This window comes from Podarcis erhardii, assembly GCF_964252035.2.
Source record: "Podarcis erhardii genome assembly, chromosome: 1".
NCBI lineage: Eukaryota > Metazoa > Chordata > Lepidosauria > Squamata > Lacertidae > Podarcis > Podarcis erhardii.
This window is the reverse complement of record NC_138497.1, coordinates 51,285,668-51,307,227: the sequence shown is the minus strand read 5'-3', so window position 1 is coordinate 51,307,227 and position 21,560 is coordinate 51,285,668. Positions and strand designations below refer to the sequence as shown.

The 21,560-nt window shown below is 40.5% G+C and overlaps 1 protein-coding gene across 2 annotated transcripts in view; it reads right to left on the bottom strand.

Annotated features, from left to right (window-relative positions):
- The window catches only part of ARHGAP1 (Rho GTPase activating protein 1), a 30,769-nt gene that overhangs the window by 5,197 nt on the left and 4,012 nt on the right, over positions 1 to 21,560 (bottom strand). The window contains exons 2-11 of one of the 2 annotated variants that reach the window (XM_081856177.1): positions 17,820 to 17,976; positions 16,957 to 17,049; positions 10,181 to 10,210; positions 4,038 to 4,125; positions 3,586 to 3,717; positions 3,396 to 3,482; positions 2,117 to 2,215; positions 1,367 to 1,474; positions 923 to 999; positions 457 to 534 (exon numbers count right to left, since the gene is read on the bottom strand). In XM_081856177.1, the coding sequence (XP_081712303.1) occupies positions 457 to 534; positions 923 to 999; positions 1,367 to 1,474; positions 2,117 to 2,215; positions 3,396 to 3,482; positions 3,586 to 3,717; positions 4,038 to 4,125; positions 10,181 to 10,210; positions 16,957 to 17,049; positions 17,820 to 17,952 (925 nt within the window). In that variant the 5' untranslated portion in view covers positions 17,953 to 17,976. The remainder of the gene's footprint in view (positions 1 to 456; positions 535 to 922; positions 1,000 to 1,366; positions 1,475 to 2,116; positions 2,216 to 3,395; positions 3,483 to 3,585; positions 3,718 to 4,037; positions 4,126 to 10,180; positions 10,211 to 16,956; positions 17,050 to 17,819; positions 17,977 to 21,560) is intronic. The other variant, XM_081856178.1, reaches the window with a different exon arrangement.

Below are 21,560 nucleotides of genomic sequence, written 5' to 3'. Positions count from 1 at the left end.
CAGGAGCAGGTAAACACACTGTCAAAAAAAAAAGGATCAGTGGTACTCAATCCTCCTCCAAAACAGCAATCATTAGGAGCATTGGAAGAATTGCTTCAAAAATACCAGCAACAGGATTCCAGCAAATATTAGGGAAATGGAGAGACACACACCCCAGAGGATGAAACAGAGGAAACACATTATACATTGATCAAACATAATTGCTGTGGAAGGTTAAGCACCTCCTTTATCCAGGGGGTATAGATTTAGACTGGAATAGGTTTATGTCAAAAGGAATAAACTCATTGGATTCCAGTCAAGTTTCAAACAGAGATCTATTCCAGAAGTTAAAGCACGTTGTGGGAGGGCACAAGTCCAAAGTGCTAAGGGCAGATTTGGGGCCTAGACAAAAAGAATGGTGGAAAGGGGCAGTGGAGTAGCTTAAGCAGACTTCTGGAACCTAATGCAGGCACTTACCCATATTATATTTCTGCTGAACTTCTCTGACTGTTTGGGTGTTTGCTGATCGTCGGAAAATCCCCTCTGTGTTAAGAGCTGGGGGACAAAGAGAAACAGAAGAGCACAGTCTCAGGGAAGACCTACCACACATAACAGCAAGTCTTCCCAATATCACAGGACAAGGACATCCTGAAAGCCACATGCACAGGGACACTTGCATGGGAACAGCTATGCAGAAGGCACTTGGGGAATTAGGTTAGTAGAATCCCTCAGCTCCCTAGTGTTCAATTTTGCTGTGTCTTTCTGAAGACCAGAATCAAATGACAAGAAAGACAGTAAGATGGGCAGTGGAAAAAGAATGAGTCTGTGCTAAGGCTTCTTAAAAAGGCTAGGCTGATGCAACAGAAGGGTGCTGTTGGGAGACAAAGGACAGTGGATGTAGCAACAAGACAAGTCAGAAGAGGGTTCTTCCTGGCTCACTCACCATGCTGCTGCAGATAGGCAATGGTCTCCCTTACCACAAGTGGAATGGGATTCTGATCCAAGCTCTTCTCCCGTAAGCTGTTGAGAAAGGAGAAGCTTAGACTCTTCCTGTCACTTCCCCCAAAGACAAAACAAAAAATTCCTTCCAGTAGCACCTTAAAGACCAACTAAGTTAGTTCTAGGTATGAGCTTTCGTGTGCATGCACACTTCTTCAGATACACTGAAAAAACAACTTTAAAAACATCCCCCAAAGAAACATCTTTGAATCAGACATAATATCCAGTGTATCACTGGCCCTGATCTAGAAAGCTCAAGGCTGGCAAAAGTCAAGCTAACCACAGGTGCCGATTCAAGATAATTGGAAAGCATTTCCAGAACTACCCACAGATAGACTATAGGTATCACTGATCCACCAAGAAAAGAAAAAAAGATGAGGATACTCACTGCTGGAGAGAAACTCCAAACTGTTGGTTTGGCAGAGGTGGGCGTGGTGGGGTTACTTTCTGAGGCACTTGGGAGGGCTTCTGCAGGGATCTCAGATATTCATCATACCTACAGTGTGAGACAGACACAAACATGTATGTATGGAATCATTCTAAACTACACCAAAAAGTGCTAAGCTGGTGTCCGGTGTCCCATTATCCTGTAAACACAAGCCCAGAGGCCCTGGCACTACGCTAGTTACAAGCTACTTCTTGTAAGAAGTACTTACAAGCTACTTCTGCTACATCAGTTGCAAGGATCCTTTTTTAGCCCGAAGCCACACTCCCTCTTGGGAAACCTTCTGAGGGTCACATGACAATAAAGAGCAAGCCATGCAGAGGAGAGAGCCATCTCAGCAGCTCACAACATCATACTGTATGTGCCGACAAGTCAGACTCCCAGTGTCCCTTCGCCACCCCACTCCCTCTCTGCTCACCCTGTTCTCCTCCCTGTTACAGCCTCCTCTACAGAAACAAAAGGTAAGCCAGTAGGCAAAGTGGATAATGATGATGATGTTGTTGATAATAATAATAATAACAGGTATAAAAGCATAATGAAACATCAAACAATAACAATCTAATCCAATATAAAAAGTCACAATAACTTTAAAACAAACAACTTATGTCAAACAAAGCAACATTAAACAATCCATCAGAATCTAATAGTAAACAGTAAAATTAAACACCAGCAAGTAATTAAACATGCTCTCACTTTAGCACCTGGCTTGGGATACCCAGCTGCTCCAGTTTCACATGCTCCTCCAGGTCACTCAGGTAGTTTGCATAGAAAATCTTCCGTCCAAACTTAAAGCTGCAAGACAGGTGACAAACCAGTAAGAAAGAAATTAGGGTACAGAGTAGCAGCACTAGTACATCTGTGGGTGGCTTGTAGAGATGAGATGAAGAGGTAAAAATGGTACCGAGAACTGTGAGGCAATGCTTGTGTACCAGTTGACCACTCTGCAGTTCCCCAACACATAGGCAGGGATTTGTCCATTACTGAAATACCCCAGCTAGGCCTGACAATGTGCTAAAAGGTACTTCTCTGGTGCCTCAACCTGGGGATTTTGCTGACAATACAAGTTATGTCCTTTGTTATTTCCTCCTCATTCTCTGGCAGAGGCCAGGAAATATCTGAAGCAAGTCTGGGCTATTAGCCAACTAAAGGACAACAATGCAAGCAGGGGCCTGCATGTCAGGGTCAGTCACTCAGCATAAGTCAGAAACAACGTTTATCAAACCTAATTCTTCAGTTAGACAGAGAAGAGGAAGCAACAAGCTCCAGTGAAGTACTAATCTGCAGGACAATTTCCACACTCTCAGCTAGAGATCAAGAGTATGCAGGAACATGATACCCACTTTCCTCTGACCTCATAGGATTATATAATGCAATTCAAGGCACACACTGAAAGCTTTGGACAGAAAATGGAGGGGATCTTGCAACTATGACAGGATATAGCTGACATCAGTGAGCAACAGCTGTCTAAAAATGATATGGAATATATAAGATGAGTCATCTATGCATATCCTTGCAATGAACAAACACTCTAGGAGCCCCACATTATAGAAATTATAGCTTATAGAAATTAGAGCCAATATTTTGTGTACTGACAAGCCACGGAGATGCAAAGTGGGGATCTGAACCTGCAACTGTGAGTCACTCTCTCTCTCTCTCTCTCTCTCTCTCTCTCTCTCTCAATCTAATCTATCTCATAGAGTTGTTACGAGGATAAAACTGTGATTAACAATGCATGCTACCCTCAAGCTTCATGGAGGAAGGACATGGATAAAAATGTAAAATTAAATGAAAGGTGTTATCAGATGCTGTCATCACAGTAAGTGTTTACAAATACACAAGTTACCAGCAACCTACTTAACAAAAAAGTCTCAGGATTCTGATGATAAAACCCCACTTGGCTCCTAAGGAAGCCACTCCTCCTCATACCAAAGCGAGTTCCACCACAGAGCAAAGTACCTTTGCACTTTCCTACCTGATCAAGGGCTTGAAGAGAATCAGCAGTGTCTTGATGAACATTGTTGGGTGCACAATGTACAATGCTTTGATGTTCTTCTTGTATCTAATAATGAGAGAAAGATGAGAAGCCAAGCCAACCCTTTCACCCCAAAAAGTTCCCGCACAGCAATTTGACCCTTGCAAAATCCACAGCCACACACACTTACTTGCGGTCAAATTCCCGGTAGGCATCCCGCAGCCAGCTCAGGGACGGCTTGTTCTCACTGGTCAGGCCATGGTGCAAATAGACTAAGGTGTAATCACTCTCAACATACTGGTCCAATGTATACTTCAAATAGCTAAGGAGAGATGGACATACCTAAGCTCCAGAGTTTTTAAAAAATATGTATTTGCTTCTTTGCCTCCTGCAGTCACAGCATAAGGAAAGTAATATAGGTAACACAGGCACAGAGGTAGTGAATATACAGCCAGAGGGGTGGGGTCAGACTGATGAAGGGCACTCCTACCAAGTGCTTAAGGAATTTTGACTTATATCTTAGTTGGGGGTTAATTGGTACCCAAATTCATGTAGTCAAAATCATTACAGATTTGAATGATCAGGGGAGAGTCTCAGGTCTAATCTTCACCAAAGCAGGTGGTTCACTCCAGCAGCACTCACCTCAGCAGTTTCACATGATCAAGCTGATAGCTGGGAGGCATCCGGCAGGCACTGAACAGAATTACTTTCCGCCCATACTTGTCGTCACCTGAGGACAAAAAATGCCACACATCACAGCAGGTTGAAAGACAAAGCATGAAGACACCACAATAGGCAAATAATGGAGCACTGCTTGTGGAGTACTCAACTATTCCAAGGTGATACTAGTGGAAAGTTCAAAGGCTCTGCTTTGTCAAAAAAGTTAACAATGCAACATGAAACTTCACCAGTATGGAGAGAAGGCTGCATTTTGAGAGGACCCAAGGGTGAGAAGTGGACTAGAGCAAGGCATGAAAAGAAATTATGAGGGGCACATACTCTTGGATCACGAGCAGACAATTTGAAATGATTCTCAAGCAGGAAATAGCCTAAAATATCCCCAGAGGAGCAGAGTATCCACAGGGTTATTCTAGTAAGCATTGCTGAGGTTTGTGATTCCAAGGTGGAGAGGGGAGGAAAGACAATACTTCCCTCACAAACATTCAGAGAAAAGGTCACTGATCCTTTACAAAGTATTGGCCTTGTCCATCATTTCCCCCCAGTGTATCCACAGTTCCATACCACCTGCTGTCCTTGTAGATAAGGAAAGAACTGGAACACAAACAAAATCAAGGACTGCACAATGACAAATTGGCCTGAAACACTATGGATCAGAAAGTGAATCAGCTGTGAGAAGAAGCCACCAGCAAACTGCAGAAGCACAAGATTTTGTGCTATCAGCCTGGAACAAATACTCTGTAAAATAACCTTTAACTTCTTCCCCAGTCCCAAATGAGGCAGATGACCTAGTAAGTCTGCTTCAGCAGTGTTACAAACTAGGACTGGGGGTGATATATAGCTCTTGTCACATGAAAGTCCAATAAATGCCTTACCATGGGTTTTTTCTGGTTATTTCGTGACAGTGAAATTACCACTAATGTGAAATTTATGACAACAGTAAAAGCCTTTGCAATAATCCATGGCTGAGAGCAGTAATAATGACTTATCAGTAGAACAACACATAAACACAGGTCTTGCCTCTCTGTCTACTTACAATGAGCAGAGCTAAAAGCATTTGATAAGTAAGACAAAACTGTAGAAGGAAGTGGGTCATATTAATGAATGGCCATTAAATGCTCTGGTTGATCATGGACTTCTCACTAGAAGTTACCTCATCAGCAGCTGGTTGCATTTGACACTGTTAGCTCTATTCTAAGAACATTCATGCTACAATAAATTTTGGTCTGAATCACCCTCTCTCAGGATCAATCTCTTCACGCACACAAACCTGTACCCATGAGGAAGAAATTGTGTACCAATGACCATCTCCTATGTGTGCAAAGGTACACATTTCTGCATATGAGGAGGGACTAGATTGTGCCACAAAGCTCTTTGGGGCTTTCACTATCATAACACTGAAGATGTTAAAAATGTACACCTTCCATGCTGCAAAGTCAGCCACCATCATTTATTACCTTTACCTCACATTTATTACCACTACCAGCCCACTTTATACTTAATCCAGGCTCAGAAGGGAATAGAGTTTTGTTTTTTAAAAAGTAAAATAAAATAAGGAAGATGGCCTCAGGATTCTGTGAGTTCTACATACTCAAAAGAACAAAAAGTATGAAGTCTGTTCAGTACACATACTGGATGGTAAATAAAACTCATTCATGGGTGATAAAGATTTATCCAATTTAGAAGGCAACCCTTTGGTCTTCCCTCTACCCTCAACTGTCACTTAGCAGCAACCATTCCATTACGTTACAAATGAGGGAGATGGAAAGCAGGAGCATTCCATAAATTCTAACGAACTAGCTCCTTTTGGCTCTTCTTCTCCCTGGACCCTTGCTATCCCAGTTGGTCTTCATAATAGCTTTGTAACTTTACAATCTGGTGCCAGACTTTACATGTTTTCCTCTTCCTTCCTTATCACTTTCTCTCCCTTTCTCTGTGTTTTTAAGAAAGTAAGCAGGGACAGTCTTGGTTTTTTTGATCTCTAGGCTAAGCTGCACTAGTAGCTTTTTTTTTTTTACTAAAAAGTAAGGTAGAAAAGCTTTAAATATACCAACTACAACCCATGATCCAAACAAATCAAATGCCTTCATGAGAGGGAAGTACAGTGGTGCCTCGCAAGACGAAATTAATTCGTTCTGCGAGTTGTTTCGTCTTGCGGAGCGCGGATTCCCCGGGTATTAACGGTTTTACGAAAAAGGAAGCAAACCCGCAAGATGTTTTCGTCTTGCGAAGCAAGCCCATAGGGAAATTCGTCTTGCGAAGCACCTCGAAAAACAGAAAACCCTTTCGTCTAGCGAGTTTTTCGTCTTGCGAGGCATTCATCTTGTGAGGCACCACTGTAACTAAAAGTCATGGATACATCTTTCAGTGTTTTACTCACAGAGCAGAGAAAGTAGGAGTGGCAGTCTCTAGTATGTTGTATATACACAAAAGGAATGACAATCTGCACATCACAGGAACAGAAAGAGTCAATTAAGCTATGTATCTAGTATGCTACTCTACCCACCTAAAACCCTAACTATAATAAGAGATTTCCCTTCATCCTGCCTATTTTCCTCTTCTCATTTGACTTCCTTCAACACATAAACAGAGATTATGTAGCTATAAAACTTACTCCACCCCCCCCACAAAAAATGCAAACAGCTGCAGCACGGGAAGTCAAGGACATGCTTAAGGTAGAGGGGGAGCACCAGGTAAATGCCATGGGGATGCAAGGATGATATACCATCACATGAACACATGTGAAGCATGCGAAGGTAGAAGACATTGCAGGACAACATGGCACCCACCAGAGACAGAAATAAAGAAGAGCAATGCAGAGGTCATCTGGAACGACCGTACAAAACTACAGCCAGATCACAAGACCGATGTCCAACAGTTTATCCCATGGTTGCCCAAAAATAGAGTACCTAACCAAGGGACTTCCAAACAGCTTCCCATATATTCAATGGCCACGAACTGTGTGTACGCACATCCAGTATACGCACTGGAGTAGATTGCAGATGCTCCTGGCAGTACATTGAATGGTGCCACAATCTTGTGACCAATGTAGTAAAATGGTGCTCCTATGAGATATTTTGCAGCCTTGCACCCCTTTTTGATGAGAACAAAAATAATTCCCGGTACGCATGATGGTGCAATATATCATGAAAAGAAACCCTATTAGGTTGGAAGAAGAAATGCTCCTGCCCAAAGAAATCCGAATGGCAAGACCTGAATGGTAGTATCTGTTGACTTTGCAAACCACAACTGTTCTATTAAGAAATGGAGAATCTTCCTTTGACAAAGAGGTAGTTTCAAACAATGTGAATTTCTGTAATGGGAAATGGGAAAAGAACCTGAATAGATTAATAACTCAGGTGTGGAATTATAGTAGTCACTTTCACCAATGCAACATATTATGATAATTAGTCCTGTGCAGATGTTTTTGAGAAACTGATTTTCAAAACTTGGCAGTGTATAAATAGAACACAATGCAAGATCAAACCATATTGACATCTACTGCTTTAGAGCAGCATTTTCCAACTGGTGGGTCAGAAAACAACATCAGGCAGATGGGGTATTTAGGATGGATCTTCAAATTGCCAGCTGTAAGTGTCAAGAGAAAGGTACACATATAACTATGGTTCCACTTCAAGGTCTTAAAGTTGGGAAAGACTACAACTTCAGGTCAAACCTAGCTCTTCAGGACCTGGACAATTAAAAGCCAGTTTATGGTTACACTTGCCCCACAAGCTTCTGGTTACCTGAAGTAAGTATCCCATATGCGATCTCAAATCAAGTGATGAAGCCTCTTAATAGTCACTGATTCTTTCTAGTTCATCTCCTGATTGTTCTCCAGTATTTGTTTTTCATAGACTAAGCAAGGCTTATTTCTATAGGCTTCTACTTCTAGACCAAGCTCTAGTCAAGGTAGCATAACATTCCATTAAATGCAAATATACACCCTAACACTATTCTTGTATGACACAACTAGAGTCCCATCAGTCCATGCAGGGAGCATTGAGCATGCACCCAACAGTAAGCAATTATTCAACTGCCTTTGTCCCAAACGGGTTAGTTGTAATTATCATAAAAGCTCCTGCTTAAATCTGAAATAAAGCCCCTGCTGATGTTGAACCATAAAAATATTATATGCATTAGAAATTCCATTGCACAGTTGTGGTGTGTGGCGCTGTTGTTACCAGGTACAGCTGCAAAGCTAACGATAACAACAACTTCTACAAGACTATCTTCAAATAAACTAAAGCACTTCCATGTTGTGCATTATCTAGAAAAATGCCCAGGCCATTTGAAATTTGAGCAACAAGTCCAAAGTGTGATAAACTTCAGGAACACTATGAAACAATAACCCATGTGTCAAGTTTCTATGCAAATCAAATGAGAAAAGATTTTTTTTTTAATGAAATAATCAATGCCTCAGGTGTGGAGTTACAGTACTCATCTGCACATGGCAGCCCATTTAATTAGAAATGTTCTGCTATTGCAGTACAAAGTGTAAAATACCCTAGGTTATAACACAGCACCATTTTATAATTCACACAGACACACACATACACACTGACATTCTCCCCATCTAGGAAAACATGTCCACGTCACATTGTTTGACATGCAGAAGTTCTTTTATTCCTCTGAGAATACTCTGGTTAACAACCGCACTTCCCACAGCAGGGATTCTTTCCATGGGGGGGGGGGGGATGCATCTAAATTAACCTAAGTGAATAAGGAAACAACAGATTGTTTAAAAAGCCTCAGAGAAGTTCTCAGAATGCAGAATGTGGAGAACTGCGTGTTGCAAATAACACAGTGAGTTGTCACATATCTTGATTAAACAGGAAGTCTACAGCTGCTCCTTTTCCTGCACTATCAAGTTGATGACATGACCCTTAAAGTGATTGGGGAAATGGCTTGAGACATAACGCAGGCAAAGAAATGAAAGCAATGGTGGTATAGTTAGGAGCCAGCACCTCTTTGTCTAGGGCATTTATATTTCTGAAGGTACAAAAACAGTCTTGTCATCATAAACAAGGCTGAAAAAATTCAGGGTTCTTGGCAGTTCAAGGTGCTTCCCCTACACCACCTTCTGTGATCAAAATGACCTTCATCGAGCTTCTAGATATATGCAGAGATGCCTAAGGAAGCCAAAAGTCAATGGCTACATTTAGAGATGGAGAACAGGGGCATTTTTCAGCCACAACTCAGTTCCAGCACCTCTCAGGTTGCCATCATAAGAGAACAAGGGAGGTGTTCATGATGAGTTCTGGCACCTCTTCTTCTAGAAAAATAGTACAGTGGAGAACTGACACTTGTCAGTGTTTCAAAGTAACCATCTACTTTCATCTAAATTGGTGGAGAAATGATTAGCATAGAATCAGAGACATGATCTGCAGATACAGCAGGCCAGTGACCACTTGCAAGAAGAGATGCTGAAGAATGGAAGAACTACTATGGAATAAACAGAGAATGGCAGGCAAATGTACTTGAATAGGTTGTTCCGCAAACAATGGGGTCAGCCTACTGCTGGGTCACAGGGGATAAAGAAGGCCAAGTTCTGCCAAAGATTTGTGTCTGAATGATGCCATAGTGGGAATAAAGCAACAACCGTTCCATCCTGCATAGATTCCTAATAAGATAAATCACACATCACTGTCATGCAATATCCTGCAAACTTAGCTGCAGAAGAAATCACCCGCAAAAGATTTCCGATTGGGAAAGTTAGCAGTAATGACTGCCTGGGAGACATGTCCTGATGGATAGTACACCCATCACCATTCAAGAAAAAAAGAAGGCAGGCTGAAGCATCAAATGAGAACTGCGGCACCCAAAGTGAAGACCGCAAGCTGAAGTCCACACAGAGCTCTGCCAGGGAATTTCCAAGCCACATATCCAGTTTGGAAAGCTACCAAGATGGCTATACCACCAGCTTAGAGAAGCATGACTGCAATCTACTTGACATAATGCACATCAAGTGCAACTTTGAGGTTCTGGGATGCCACCCTCAGCTTTGCAGAATTTGGGCTCCCCTGAGATAACCCAGCCACAGGCCACAGTCATGCTAAAGAATGCCACATTCTTTAAATGCCAATGACCCCAGGTATTCCACCTACCTGGCTGGACCCCATGAAGTGCACCCTGCCCTGGAGGAACAGAAACAAAGTTACATTATACCATAATAACCAAAGTCCTTTAACCAGAATAATCTTAAGGACTGAGCTGACAGGGCTGGACAGAAAAGTTCCAACACACACACACAGAGTTGCATACACTCACAACTACAACAAGCTCAAAAACATGTTTACCTAGTTGTTAACTAGATAAATCTAGAAGTTGATTTTCCCCCCTCCTCCCTTTCTAGACTCTGCTACAATCTGGATGAACTATTGCTTTTTTATATGTCAGGTTTCCCATACAAGGTATGCATGAAAAGGTAAACAGTAGCTTTTTCATACCACCAGACATTTAAACAACAGGATATTGCTAATACTGAAAAGTCAGTGAACCCATTTTCAGTTACAAAACTGAGTGTTCCCATGTCCATTTCAAGGTCCTTAATATTGGTCCTGATATATAGAAAATAGAAAATAGAATGCTCTAGGATTTAAGAACTCAGATCCACCACCTGTCCCACTCCTCTTTCACACAAGTTTTGAGACCCAAGAGTAGCCAGTCACAGGGGAGTTTAAGAAATAACTTCAGTTCCTAACACTTCTGGGATCAAGGACTGCTTCTTGCTTGGCAGAACTAAAACAAAACAAAACAATAATTCAGGAAATCAAATCCCTCATTACTTGGTCAATACCTCTGAAAAGCCAGCAAACATACAGAGGCAGAAGCAGGAAGAGAAGTTCCTGTAGATTACAGGAAAGTAAGCATGCTCCATTTGAGGCAAAAGAATGTACATCGCCAAAGGACAGCCCTAGGCCAGATCCTAGAGCAATGATGCTGAACCTGGGTCCTTCAGATGTTGTTGGGACTACAACTCCAATCATCCCTGACCATTGGCCATGCTGGCCAGGACTGATGGGTGATGTAGACCAACAACATTTAGAGAGCCAAAGGTTCCCTATCCTTTACCTAGAGTGTCCCAAAGTCCCACTACAACACATAGACACATGCTCAATGGCAGTCTCCCAGTTTTAAAAATGCTGCTGCAAGAACACAGAAAGAAAGCCTTAAGAGGCTTTCCCCAAATCAATCACTGGAGTACAGCATGATAATTGCTCATCAGACACTGAAATAATTGAATTCAAAAGTATTAACAATCATTTCCAATAATTCAGCCTAAAGCAGAATCAAACAAAGAAAGGAAACCAAAAGATTTACTAATCAATGCTCCCCATCACAAGTTATTCCAGCAACTTTCATACTTATAGACTCCAGAGAACCCCAGAATTGTCAATGCATATCAAGGGCCCCAAGCCCACAGTAATAAAAGATAGGCGTCCCAAAGGTTAAATTCAGAATAGCCTATGGCATGTAATCTGGATGATCACTTGGGATAAGGACATGGCATTTCCATTGTCTTTGAAAGCAACATTACAACACTGCCTGGTATCAGAAATGACCACATTTCCCCAAAGTTCAGGTTGCGTCTCTGCCTCAGACAACCATCCCTAGTTCAACAAGGAAGTTGCATATCTACCTAGACTAGCCTAATATTTAGCTACAGCTACAACTCCCATCATTTGTGACCACAGGCATTGTTGGCTGTGGTGGGAGTCAAACAACATCTGAAAGGGCACAGGTTAGAGGATTAAAAAGAGCCTCCTGCTTCCATTGTGCAAGCTATCAATCAGTAGCAGCAGTGGTTCAGGTTGTCACCTGGAGATAGAAGAAACAAAATTAGCCTTGAAATGCCTTCAAGACATTGATAGCTGCCAACAGATACAGCATCTAGTCAAACTATTTCTTTGCAGTCATTTTGTTTAGTTTAGTTGTGCTTTTTTTAAAAAAAATTGGCAAAAGGTGGACAAATTAACCTTTCCTAATTAGGACAAGAACTCTGAACAGGGAATTTCAGTAAATGGAGGCTATTGGCAGTATATACAATCCCACACAACCCTTGCCAATGTGCCTCTATTGTAAGTATAGTAATAAAGAGCCTACACATTTATGTGTATTCAAAGCTTTTACTTTCTGAGATGATTCTCTAAATATTGAGTATACTAGTGGTGCTAGAAATGCATCTATGCAATCCACATTTTAAAGATATATAGCTATTTGTTAAATTCCAGCTTGCTCTTCACTCACACTGCAACTCCACCCACAAGCCTAATAGGCACTGAAAATTCACAGAACCATGTTGAGAGCTAAGGGAGCCCACAGTGAAGAGATTTCTTCCATCATTCAATATGTCAGAAGCCAACACAGTACTAGCGCTCTGGGTGATAGATGTTAGAGGAATCTAAGGCATGTGGTTGCCAGTTAAAAAAATATTAAGTGAAATGACTCTTCAGTAATACATAGTCCTACAGGGGAAAGCACTTCAAAATACATACATATGAACAAAGAAATAACTAATGTTATCAATAGTGGAAAAGGATATGTCAGTTGTTAGGGAATTCTTTATTTATCAAAGTATATGAATGTGCAATACTGCCAGAGCTGGGCATGATGTTAATGAAGCTCATTCAATTGGCTGAAATCCTGGGATGTCAGCAATAGAGCTATTATTATACATTTGAATACAATGCGTATCAGAAAATACCTTGCTTGAACTCATCTAGTAACTTAACACTGGGGATCTTTGTTTGATTAATTGTTTAATGTCAATTCACCATCCCAGGGAATAGAAAGATATCCCCAATGTATCTGGAATGGGAGGGGAGAACTATCCCATCCTGAGGACTTCTCAGGTCACACACTGAAAATCAAAACTAAATTCAAAAACTGTTAAGATCTGTTTTGTCTCAGAGGAAATAACCATTCCTTGAACTATCCTGAGCAGCCAGAATGTCTGGAGCAGAGAAACTCCAGAGAATTCAGTAATTTTAGAGCCCAAAACAAACACTGCTACCAAGAAGGGAGGAGATGAACTCCAGGCAGATGTTAGTAAAATGTAAGTAAAAGCGTAAGTAAAAGCTAAGCACAGCTCCTACTTCTTCCAGATCATTTGCCATTTCAATTTCTTCCCTTTTCTAACGATCAATTGCTTGCTATAAATTAACCAGTCTTCACTTCTATATTGCAATGGTTGGCAGTAGCTATCAATGTGCATAAGGAATGCTCTGATGGTGTTTCCTGCTTGTCAGGGGGTTGGACTCAATGGCCCTTGTGGTCTCTTCCAACTCTATGATTCTATGATTCTATAATTCTATGATTCTATGAATAATGGTCTGTATAGCCAAGAGGATGTACTGTTGCAATACCTGGCATAATGGTCAAAAGCAAAAGCTGGTGATAAATAAACTCCCAGCATTTATTCCTGCCTCCAGTTTCTGAACAGCACTGCCAGCAATCATTTACACAGCATAATTCCTCTTTGCAGGAAACCAAGTTTGCTAAAATCAGTAACTGAACGGCAAACAATGTTAAGTGAAGCAGCCATATGGGACAACCCAGGAATGTCAGTCAAACGTAAGGAAAAAAAGAAAAAAGAAAAATACGGAAGGCAAATGGGTCACATATCAGCAATTAGTAAAAGAAGATCAAGGCCAATTAAGGTTAAGATCTTATGAAGAACTTGGCCAATATTGTAATACATGACTACAATATTATCAAATTGATCACCTATTCAGGCAGGATAAGATTATCGGATTTGGCAAAGAAGAATCAAAACTACATAGAGAGTTATTAAAAAATCCTAAAAAGATATTATCTAAAATGTATAATCTATTATTAGAATGGGAATTAAAAGATGAAGAGGTGAAGGAAGTTATGATTAAGTGGGCCACAGATATAGGCCACATGATTTGTTTAGATCAATGGGAGAAATTATGGAAATATGATATCAAATTCACAGCCTGTGTCACAATCAGAGAAAATATAATGAAAATGATATATCAATGGTATTTAACCACGGTCAAATTGGCAAAAATTTATAAATCAAAATCTAATTTGTGCTGGAGATATAAAACAGAGATAGGAACCATGTATCATATGTGGTGGGAGTGTGTGTATATTAAAAAATTTGAAGTGACATTCAAGAGGAACTTTAAAAAATGCTTAAAATATCATGTAAAAAACCCCACAGGCGTTCCTCTTGGGAATTATATCGACTGACATTCCTGCCACTAGGAAAAAAGTTTTCTTATATGCAACCGCTGCGGCCAGAATGATTATAGCAAAAAATTGGAAGGGAGAAAAAACTCCCTCAATAAGAGAATGGAAAATAAGATTTTGTGAATATATAGATTCAGCAAGTCTTACAGCAGTGGTAAGAGGTCAATCAGACCAAAAACTTGATAGAGGAGTGGACTTGCGTGAAGGAATACATCAAAAAACATTGTTCTGGAAAACTCAAGATCTACCCACACTGGAAGAGTGGCAGATGCAGCTGATGGACTATATGCAACTGGCCGAGATGACCGGCAGAATCCGTGATCTGGGAGAAGAGAAGATGGAGGAAGACTGGGAGAAATTCAAAATGTATTTACAAAAACATTGTAATTTGGTTGAATCTTAAGAAGGATGCTGGATTATAAAAAACTGCTCACCACTAAATTAGATCTAAATTTGATGATAAGTGAGACTAAAGAAAATATAAAATTTTTTGGGAAGAAGTGCTAGATTATATTTGAATGAATGGACATGAGATTGAAAACAAGTTGATAATTTGTGTGGAAAAATTTTTAACAATGCAAATGGGAGCGGGGAGACGTGAGGGAGTCCAAAGAAGTGATGAAATTGTTATGACAGAAATAAGATTGTTTATTATGTGTGCATTTATATTTTAAAATCTTAATAAATATTTATAAAAAAAAAACATTGTTCTGGTATTAATATATCAATATGCAATGAATGAAACTTATAGAGTAAAAAATTAAGAAGAAATGGGTATAAGATGAGATAGACAAAAATAATAGTGATAACACAGCGAAAAGAAGAAATAAAGGAAGCCACACATAGGTGGAGGGAAGTCAAGATTTATGCTTGTATGTTTTGTTTGTTTGTTTTCTTTTTTTATAATCTAAATTGAGAGGTGTGTGTATCTATGTATAATAAGCTTGTTTAGTGTTCTGTTTTGTGTTTGTACGTATTGCATTTATCAATAAGTTTTTAAAAAAAAATAATTAAGATTTAACTCTTTCCTTGCAGCTGTGGCACAATTCCACACTCCAGGATGCTCCGCAGGAGAAGTGGGGAACCTGTGGCATTCCAGGTGATACTGGACTACATTTCTCATATTCCATTACCATTGGCAATTCTGGTTGGGGCTGGAGTCCAGCAACATAGGGAAGTTCACAGGTTGCCCACTGATGCTCTGGACTCAAGTGTGACTTGGCAGTCACCTAAAGTTGACTGATTTGTTCAGACAGTTGAGGGATTTGCCATGGCTCAGGAAAATTAGAGGCACACATGCAGAGTCTCTTCTAGCCTGCAAACAAGTTAAAACAGTTTTTCTTCGGGAGAATGAGTTTTCAGGTTTGCACATACCATTTTTCTCCCACCTTCTTCTCTCCAAAGAACTCAAGGTGAGGTACAGTACGTGTTCGTGGTCCTCCCTTCCTGCTATTTATTCTCATAACAACTCTATGTGGTAGGCCAGGATGAGGGATAATGGGTTCTATCTGATTTTGTCTTACTGACAGTGGACACACTGCAATCAATGGAATTAAATTATTCTGAGTATGACTCAGTCGGATACAAGCCAATGAATGACCCAAGGTCATCTAGTAGACTTCATGGCAGACCATGGATTTGAGCTCTTCTAAGTCCAGTATGCTATAGTCACTATTTATCAGAATGTATTCTCAAAGCTTATGTGATACTTTTCATTAGCAAAAATGTTGATGCAGTTCACAATACACAAAATCCATCAAAATCAAGTAAAACAAACAATTAAAATCAAGTAAAAACATTATTGCAATAACCACAGTAACTGGAACAACAGAAACTGGTGACATTGTCAGGAAATGCCAGGAGAAAGAGACAGGTCTTCAACAGTTGGTGGAAACATCCCACTTTTGGAACTCATCCACCCTGGAATGCATCCCATTGAGCAGATGCTACAATAGAAAAGGCCCTTCTCCAGACCCCAGCCAACCAAACCTCAGTAACTCATGGTACTATCAGCCAATGCAACATCTGACTGAGGAGTTCATAACGTAGTTTGTAAGTCTGGGGTCAGATTGCTGCTTCAAGTGACTATCAAATAACTCTAATGGGCCCATGGTTCTCAAAGTTCTCTTCCTCTGTACAATTGCTATTTTCACAACGACGATGACCACTATGTGAATCAAGCTATTTGGCTGGATCCAGACTACCCATGGGCAGAACTGCACCTACGAGTCAAAGAATCTTCCAGGACAGCATGGACAGTTGTGCCGTGACCTGCAAGGGGAACAGGCAAAAACAGCTTCCTCCCTGCTTGCTTCCTCCAGCAGGAGCCTCTGCTGGATCTTGGCTCCTTCTACAAACAGAAGGAATCCTATCATTCACTAAAAGACAACTTGGGATCCAACCTATTGTTGGGCCACTGCTGGGCTGGTTTATTTTATTTTATTTTATTTTATTTTTTATTTTTTACTTTTTTATTAGATTTATATACTGCCCTTCATCATAAGATCTCAGGGCAGTTCACAGAATAAAATACAGGATAAAAACATGAACATAAATAAAACAAAACAGCAAAACAATAAAATCGACCCTATATCCCAAGTCATTATGCCGTATCAAAATGCTTTCTGAAGTAGAAGACAAAGAAATGAAAAGAACCCATTACCTGCCACTTCCACAATCTGGTGTCTAGCAATGTCGTAGTATGGGTCATCCCATCGTAAGTGAGTGACAGGGTCAGGGGAGCCCTTGAAGTCATCTACATTTTAAAATAAAGGGGATGGGGTGAGAGGAAAGTGCAGAGAACATAAAAACCAGCCCAGCTATACGAAGATACAAAAACACAGAGAAGGGATCAGGTATATCACGGAACCAGAAGGAACTGTGATGAATATCATTAGTTTTGTGCAATTGTTCATTTTATGTTCAATACAAAACATTGCATGCATTCAGACCAATTGTGCTAGCTTATTTGTCAGTATTTGCCTCAAATGTATAAACACACTATAAGTGGAAAGTAATCAATGATCTAAAATTCTCCACTACAGAATTCCACATTCATTCACTAGAATAAACTATTTACACTGCACAGAGAGACAGATACTTCTCTGGCATATAAGGTCTGTAGCATTCCATGCTCTCACCACCCCATTTAGATAAGATCTACATCCCAGTTTAGATACAGGGGCTAACTAGTACTTCTGCAGCATCTTAAAGAGGAAAGAGACACAGACAGGCAAAGACCTCAGAGTGCGCTCCACTAGACTACCCTTGCCCCCACAGGGCTATACTGCATACAACTATCATGCAAGAATATAACACAAAAAGAACCTGCTGAACCCTGAATCTTGTTATTTTTCCACTTATTTATTATGTTATTATTTTGATATCATTTGGATGCTGCCTATCCTGAAAGTCTGGATATAAATAAATCTAATAAATAAAAAGCTATTAAAGGTATATTTTAATATTAGTGCTGCAGCATATAGATTCCTTTCTAGTCACTTCATTGCTAGTAAAAGTACTCACCTGACTTAGGAAAAACAGGCACTTCATCTGGTGGCCAGTTCTTATCATCTAGAGAGGCCAATTTGAGCTGATTAAGGGATTCATTGGTATCCTCCAAACTCAGGTCTTCCTGTAGATCTGGGTATTGCTCCATGTTTTCCAAGCTTTAACTGCTCTCCTAAAAACCCCAGAAGGAAGAGCACAGAGATTCACAGATCAAGCACGCAAATACATAGCAATCTTCAATATCATCTCCCAAAGCTGCTCCTTTATATATTGCCACAGATGTCTTGTCCAGAAGAACTTTTCCTCATATCAAAGGTGAGAGGGGGCTGGCTAGGGGAACACCACTGGCTGTACTCCATCCATTTCCCCCTCCTGTGCAAATACGGCCTGGTTGCTTTCTGTTTGTAGCATACAAGCCAAAACGGCAGGGAAATGCAACAGATTACACCAACCCCCTGCCTGACGCATTGATTCTAAAGGCTCCCATTTCCTGCGCTCCATTGGCAGAGTTGGCAAATAGCCAAACAGCTTGCACAGCAAGGTGTTGCACTGGAAGGGTGCCCAAATACTCCTTCCCCCACTGGCCTATCAAACCAACAACAGAGACACACATGAGGATTCTTCACAGTGCTACAAGCAGAACTGTGAGGGGGCAGATTCAACAATAGACAGGTTGTCCTTGAGTGGCGCATGTTGAAAAAGCAGCCAAAGAGTTCTGGAGTTTGAGAAGAATTCAGTTCCTAGTACTTTTGGACCTTCTCCATGAAGAAATGTCATTCTTAGCTTGAGAAAGACAACAGTTTTGGAATTTTGAATGTTCACTAAAACATTAATGGACTCCTGATTAGAGTCACCACCAAAGGAGGCACACCACTGGTCAATAAATAACCACATATATGAGATCACTAGAAAGGTTAATCATTGTTCTCAAGAGGTAGGACATGAACACAATTCTATCATGAAACAAGAAGAAACAGAAAGTGCCTCCGAAAACAACCGGTCTAAAACATCAGCCCTCAAAGAGAAGTTAAGTTACTGTGACCAAAGCTAATGCTACAGCTAATATCAGAGATCAATATTAGCATTTCAATAAATATATGGTCAGAGAAGGTCAAATGAATGTCACTCATGCTTCGTTAAGGGAATCTCTGGACATTTCCCAAAAAATTCACCAGTGTTTGTCCAAATTCTGAGTGTTGAAGGGAGCTGTGATTTGCACAAGACCTCTTCCCTTCTCCTTCAATGCTTACACAATTATTTCATTGTCCTTATTTTCCAGATGGCTGTAAGCTTATTGCGCAGCAAGTCAAATTGCATTCCTGTAACCAGACAAAACACGACATATATGGGCAGATGATCTTCAAGGCAGATCAGGAAGTATTCAGGGCACAGCAGATCAGCAAAGTCAGCCTCAGCTATTCTTTGCTAGTCTCTCCAGGCTGGAGGAGATGCTTGACCTCAGTGGGGGTAAAGAGCAAGACACTTTGCTCCTCTGAGCTATTAGCTAATGCTGTAACCATGCTTAAATTGCAGTCAACCATCTGCCCTTAGCAATATACCCAGTTTCTATGGAAACTCTAACCAGCATTTGCCGTGACTCATTCGTTTTGAAACAACTCTAATTCCAGCAACTTACTTTCACAGTTATCTGAAATTGTCCAAAAAAACCTACCCTGGCAGCAGGATGCAGACAGCCCCAAGCTTTCTTCTACCAAGGGATTCTGAATATTCTCAACTCATGGTGCACAACTGGATCACTGCAGTGTTGGGGGGCTACAGTTTTGCCAGATCTGCACTAGCAAAGCACTTAAGAATAAGTTATGAGCTCTATGAGGCAGATATGCTACTGATATTCTTTTTAGCAGGAGAATTTATTATTTTTACATCCCATGTACAGAAAGAAGACTCTTGCTGAACATGGAAAACTGGTTGTTGAATGTAGACATTGCCAAACTAGTGGATGGGAAAGAATTTGGAGTTCTGGGTATTTGGGATTCTGGTGGACAAAACTCATGTGGTATTTGTTTATACAGCTTTATGGACGAATTTACATATACATTTTCCTCACTTGATGACTTAGAACTGGGATCACCAATGTGGTTCCTGGGTGTGCACATACACCTACAGAAGCCTTCCCTGGAGCACCTTACCCTGCTAAGTTAAGCTTTAAAAAAGGACTCCGACTGTAGCTAACAGAACATGTGGTGTGCATTTGGATGAGGTGTGTGGCACTCTCAACAGTTTATCCAATTTATGTGTACCCACAGGTCCAAAAAAAGGTTGGTATCACATGACTGAGAAGCTTACTGAAATGACCACCACAGACCAAACACTATAGACAAAATTCATACCACCTAAAAAACTTGAGTGTTCAGTGGAGACTGATCCTACTTCTAGCAGAGAGTTAAGCATATCTTAATTATTCCTATCATATTATGAAATAATTCCTCTTACTCTGGATCTTAGGTCTGGATCTTAGGTCTGTTCTCCATTTGGAGGCAGACACAGTGAAAATATTTTTTGAAATCTCATTTTCCCTAGTGTCAGGTAGTGTTGTAGCTAAATATGCCTATTCATTTAAAAATCTGATCCAGATCTAAATGCTTTTAAACAAAAGTCAGCAAAATAAAGGAGTTGCGCAAGACTCCACCAACGCACAATATTCAGCGTTCAGACTCAACCATAATCTAAACTCCTTTAACATCCCATGCTCTAGGAATGGTGAACCTGTGATCCTTCTGATGTAGGATTACAGTTCCTATCATCCCTGATCATTGACAATGCTGGCTAGATAAGATGAAGGTTAGAGTCCAACAACGTCTGAAAGGTCACAGGCTCACCATTCCTGAGACATGAGATGTTAAAGGACTTTAGATTATGGTTGAATCTGACTGCTGAATATTGTGTTGAAAATTCCACAGCCTAGCCATATAGACTTTGTGTTTCTACTTCATTTTTGCCCCATGTGACAAACATCACTGAGATCTGAACAACTTTAATGGGCTATTCAACCATGGGTTTACATTCAGGAATGTAAGAATGCCTGAGGAGTCTTTGACTTGCACATTCTCTTCCCTTGTACATTACTGATTCCTGAAAATCAGTAACTGATTACTGAAAATCAGGACTGAAACTTAGCTGGCTTGCTTTTTCATCCAAACTGGAAAACCATCATTTCCATTTGCCTGAAAATGATACTACGTTCTCATAACACCAAATTATGGTTGGTGTTACATTTGAAGCACCCTAAGCTTCATATACCATGGCCATTCATTTGTTGTATTATTTAGCAGTAGGCTTTTTCTAATCTATGCTTCACTGAAATAGTTATCAAGAGTGGATACCGGGGAGTGGGGGGAGAGAATGTGGTATTTCTAATTAGCTGCAGGTCCTTTCTGGATTCTATCCAGCAGAGCCAATCCCTTAGTTGACACTTATTCAAGGTCAAAGCAGAGCTCAGTTCTAGAAAACAATAATGATCTAAAACATCTTGACAAGCTGATTCCCAGAGTTGGTTTTCACCCAATTCCATACAGCACAGTACAGGAAAACTCTCAATAGGCATAGTAGTATTTTTAAAAATATACTATAACTATCCACTCTTGCCTTAACTGGTTCTTTATGAGGACAAGCTGCTGATATTCCTGTTTGTAGAGAATATAGCTTTTTTTTGGGGGGGGGGGGAGAAACATTCTGCGCAATTTCCAAAACTTTAATGGAGCTGAATCAAAGCCACATATTTCAATGCTACAAAGA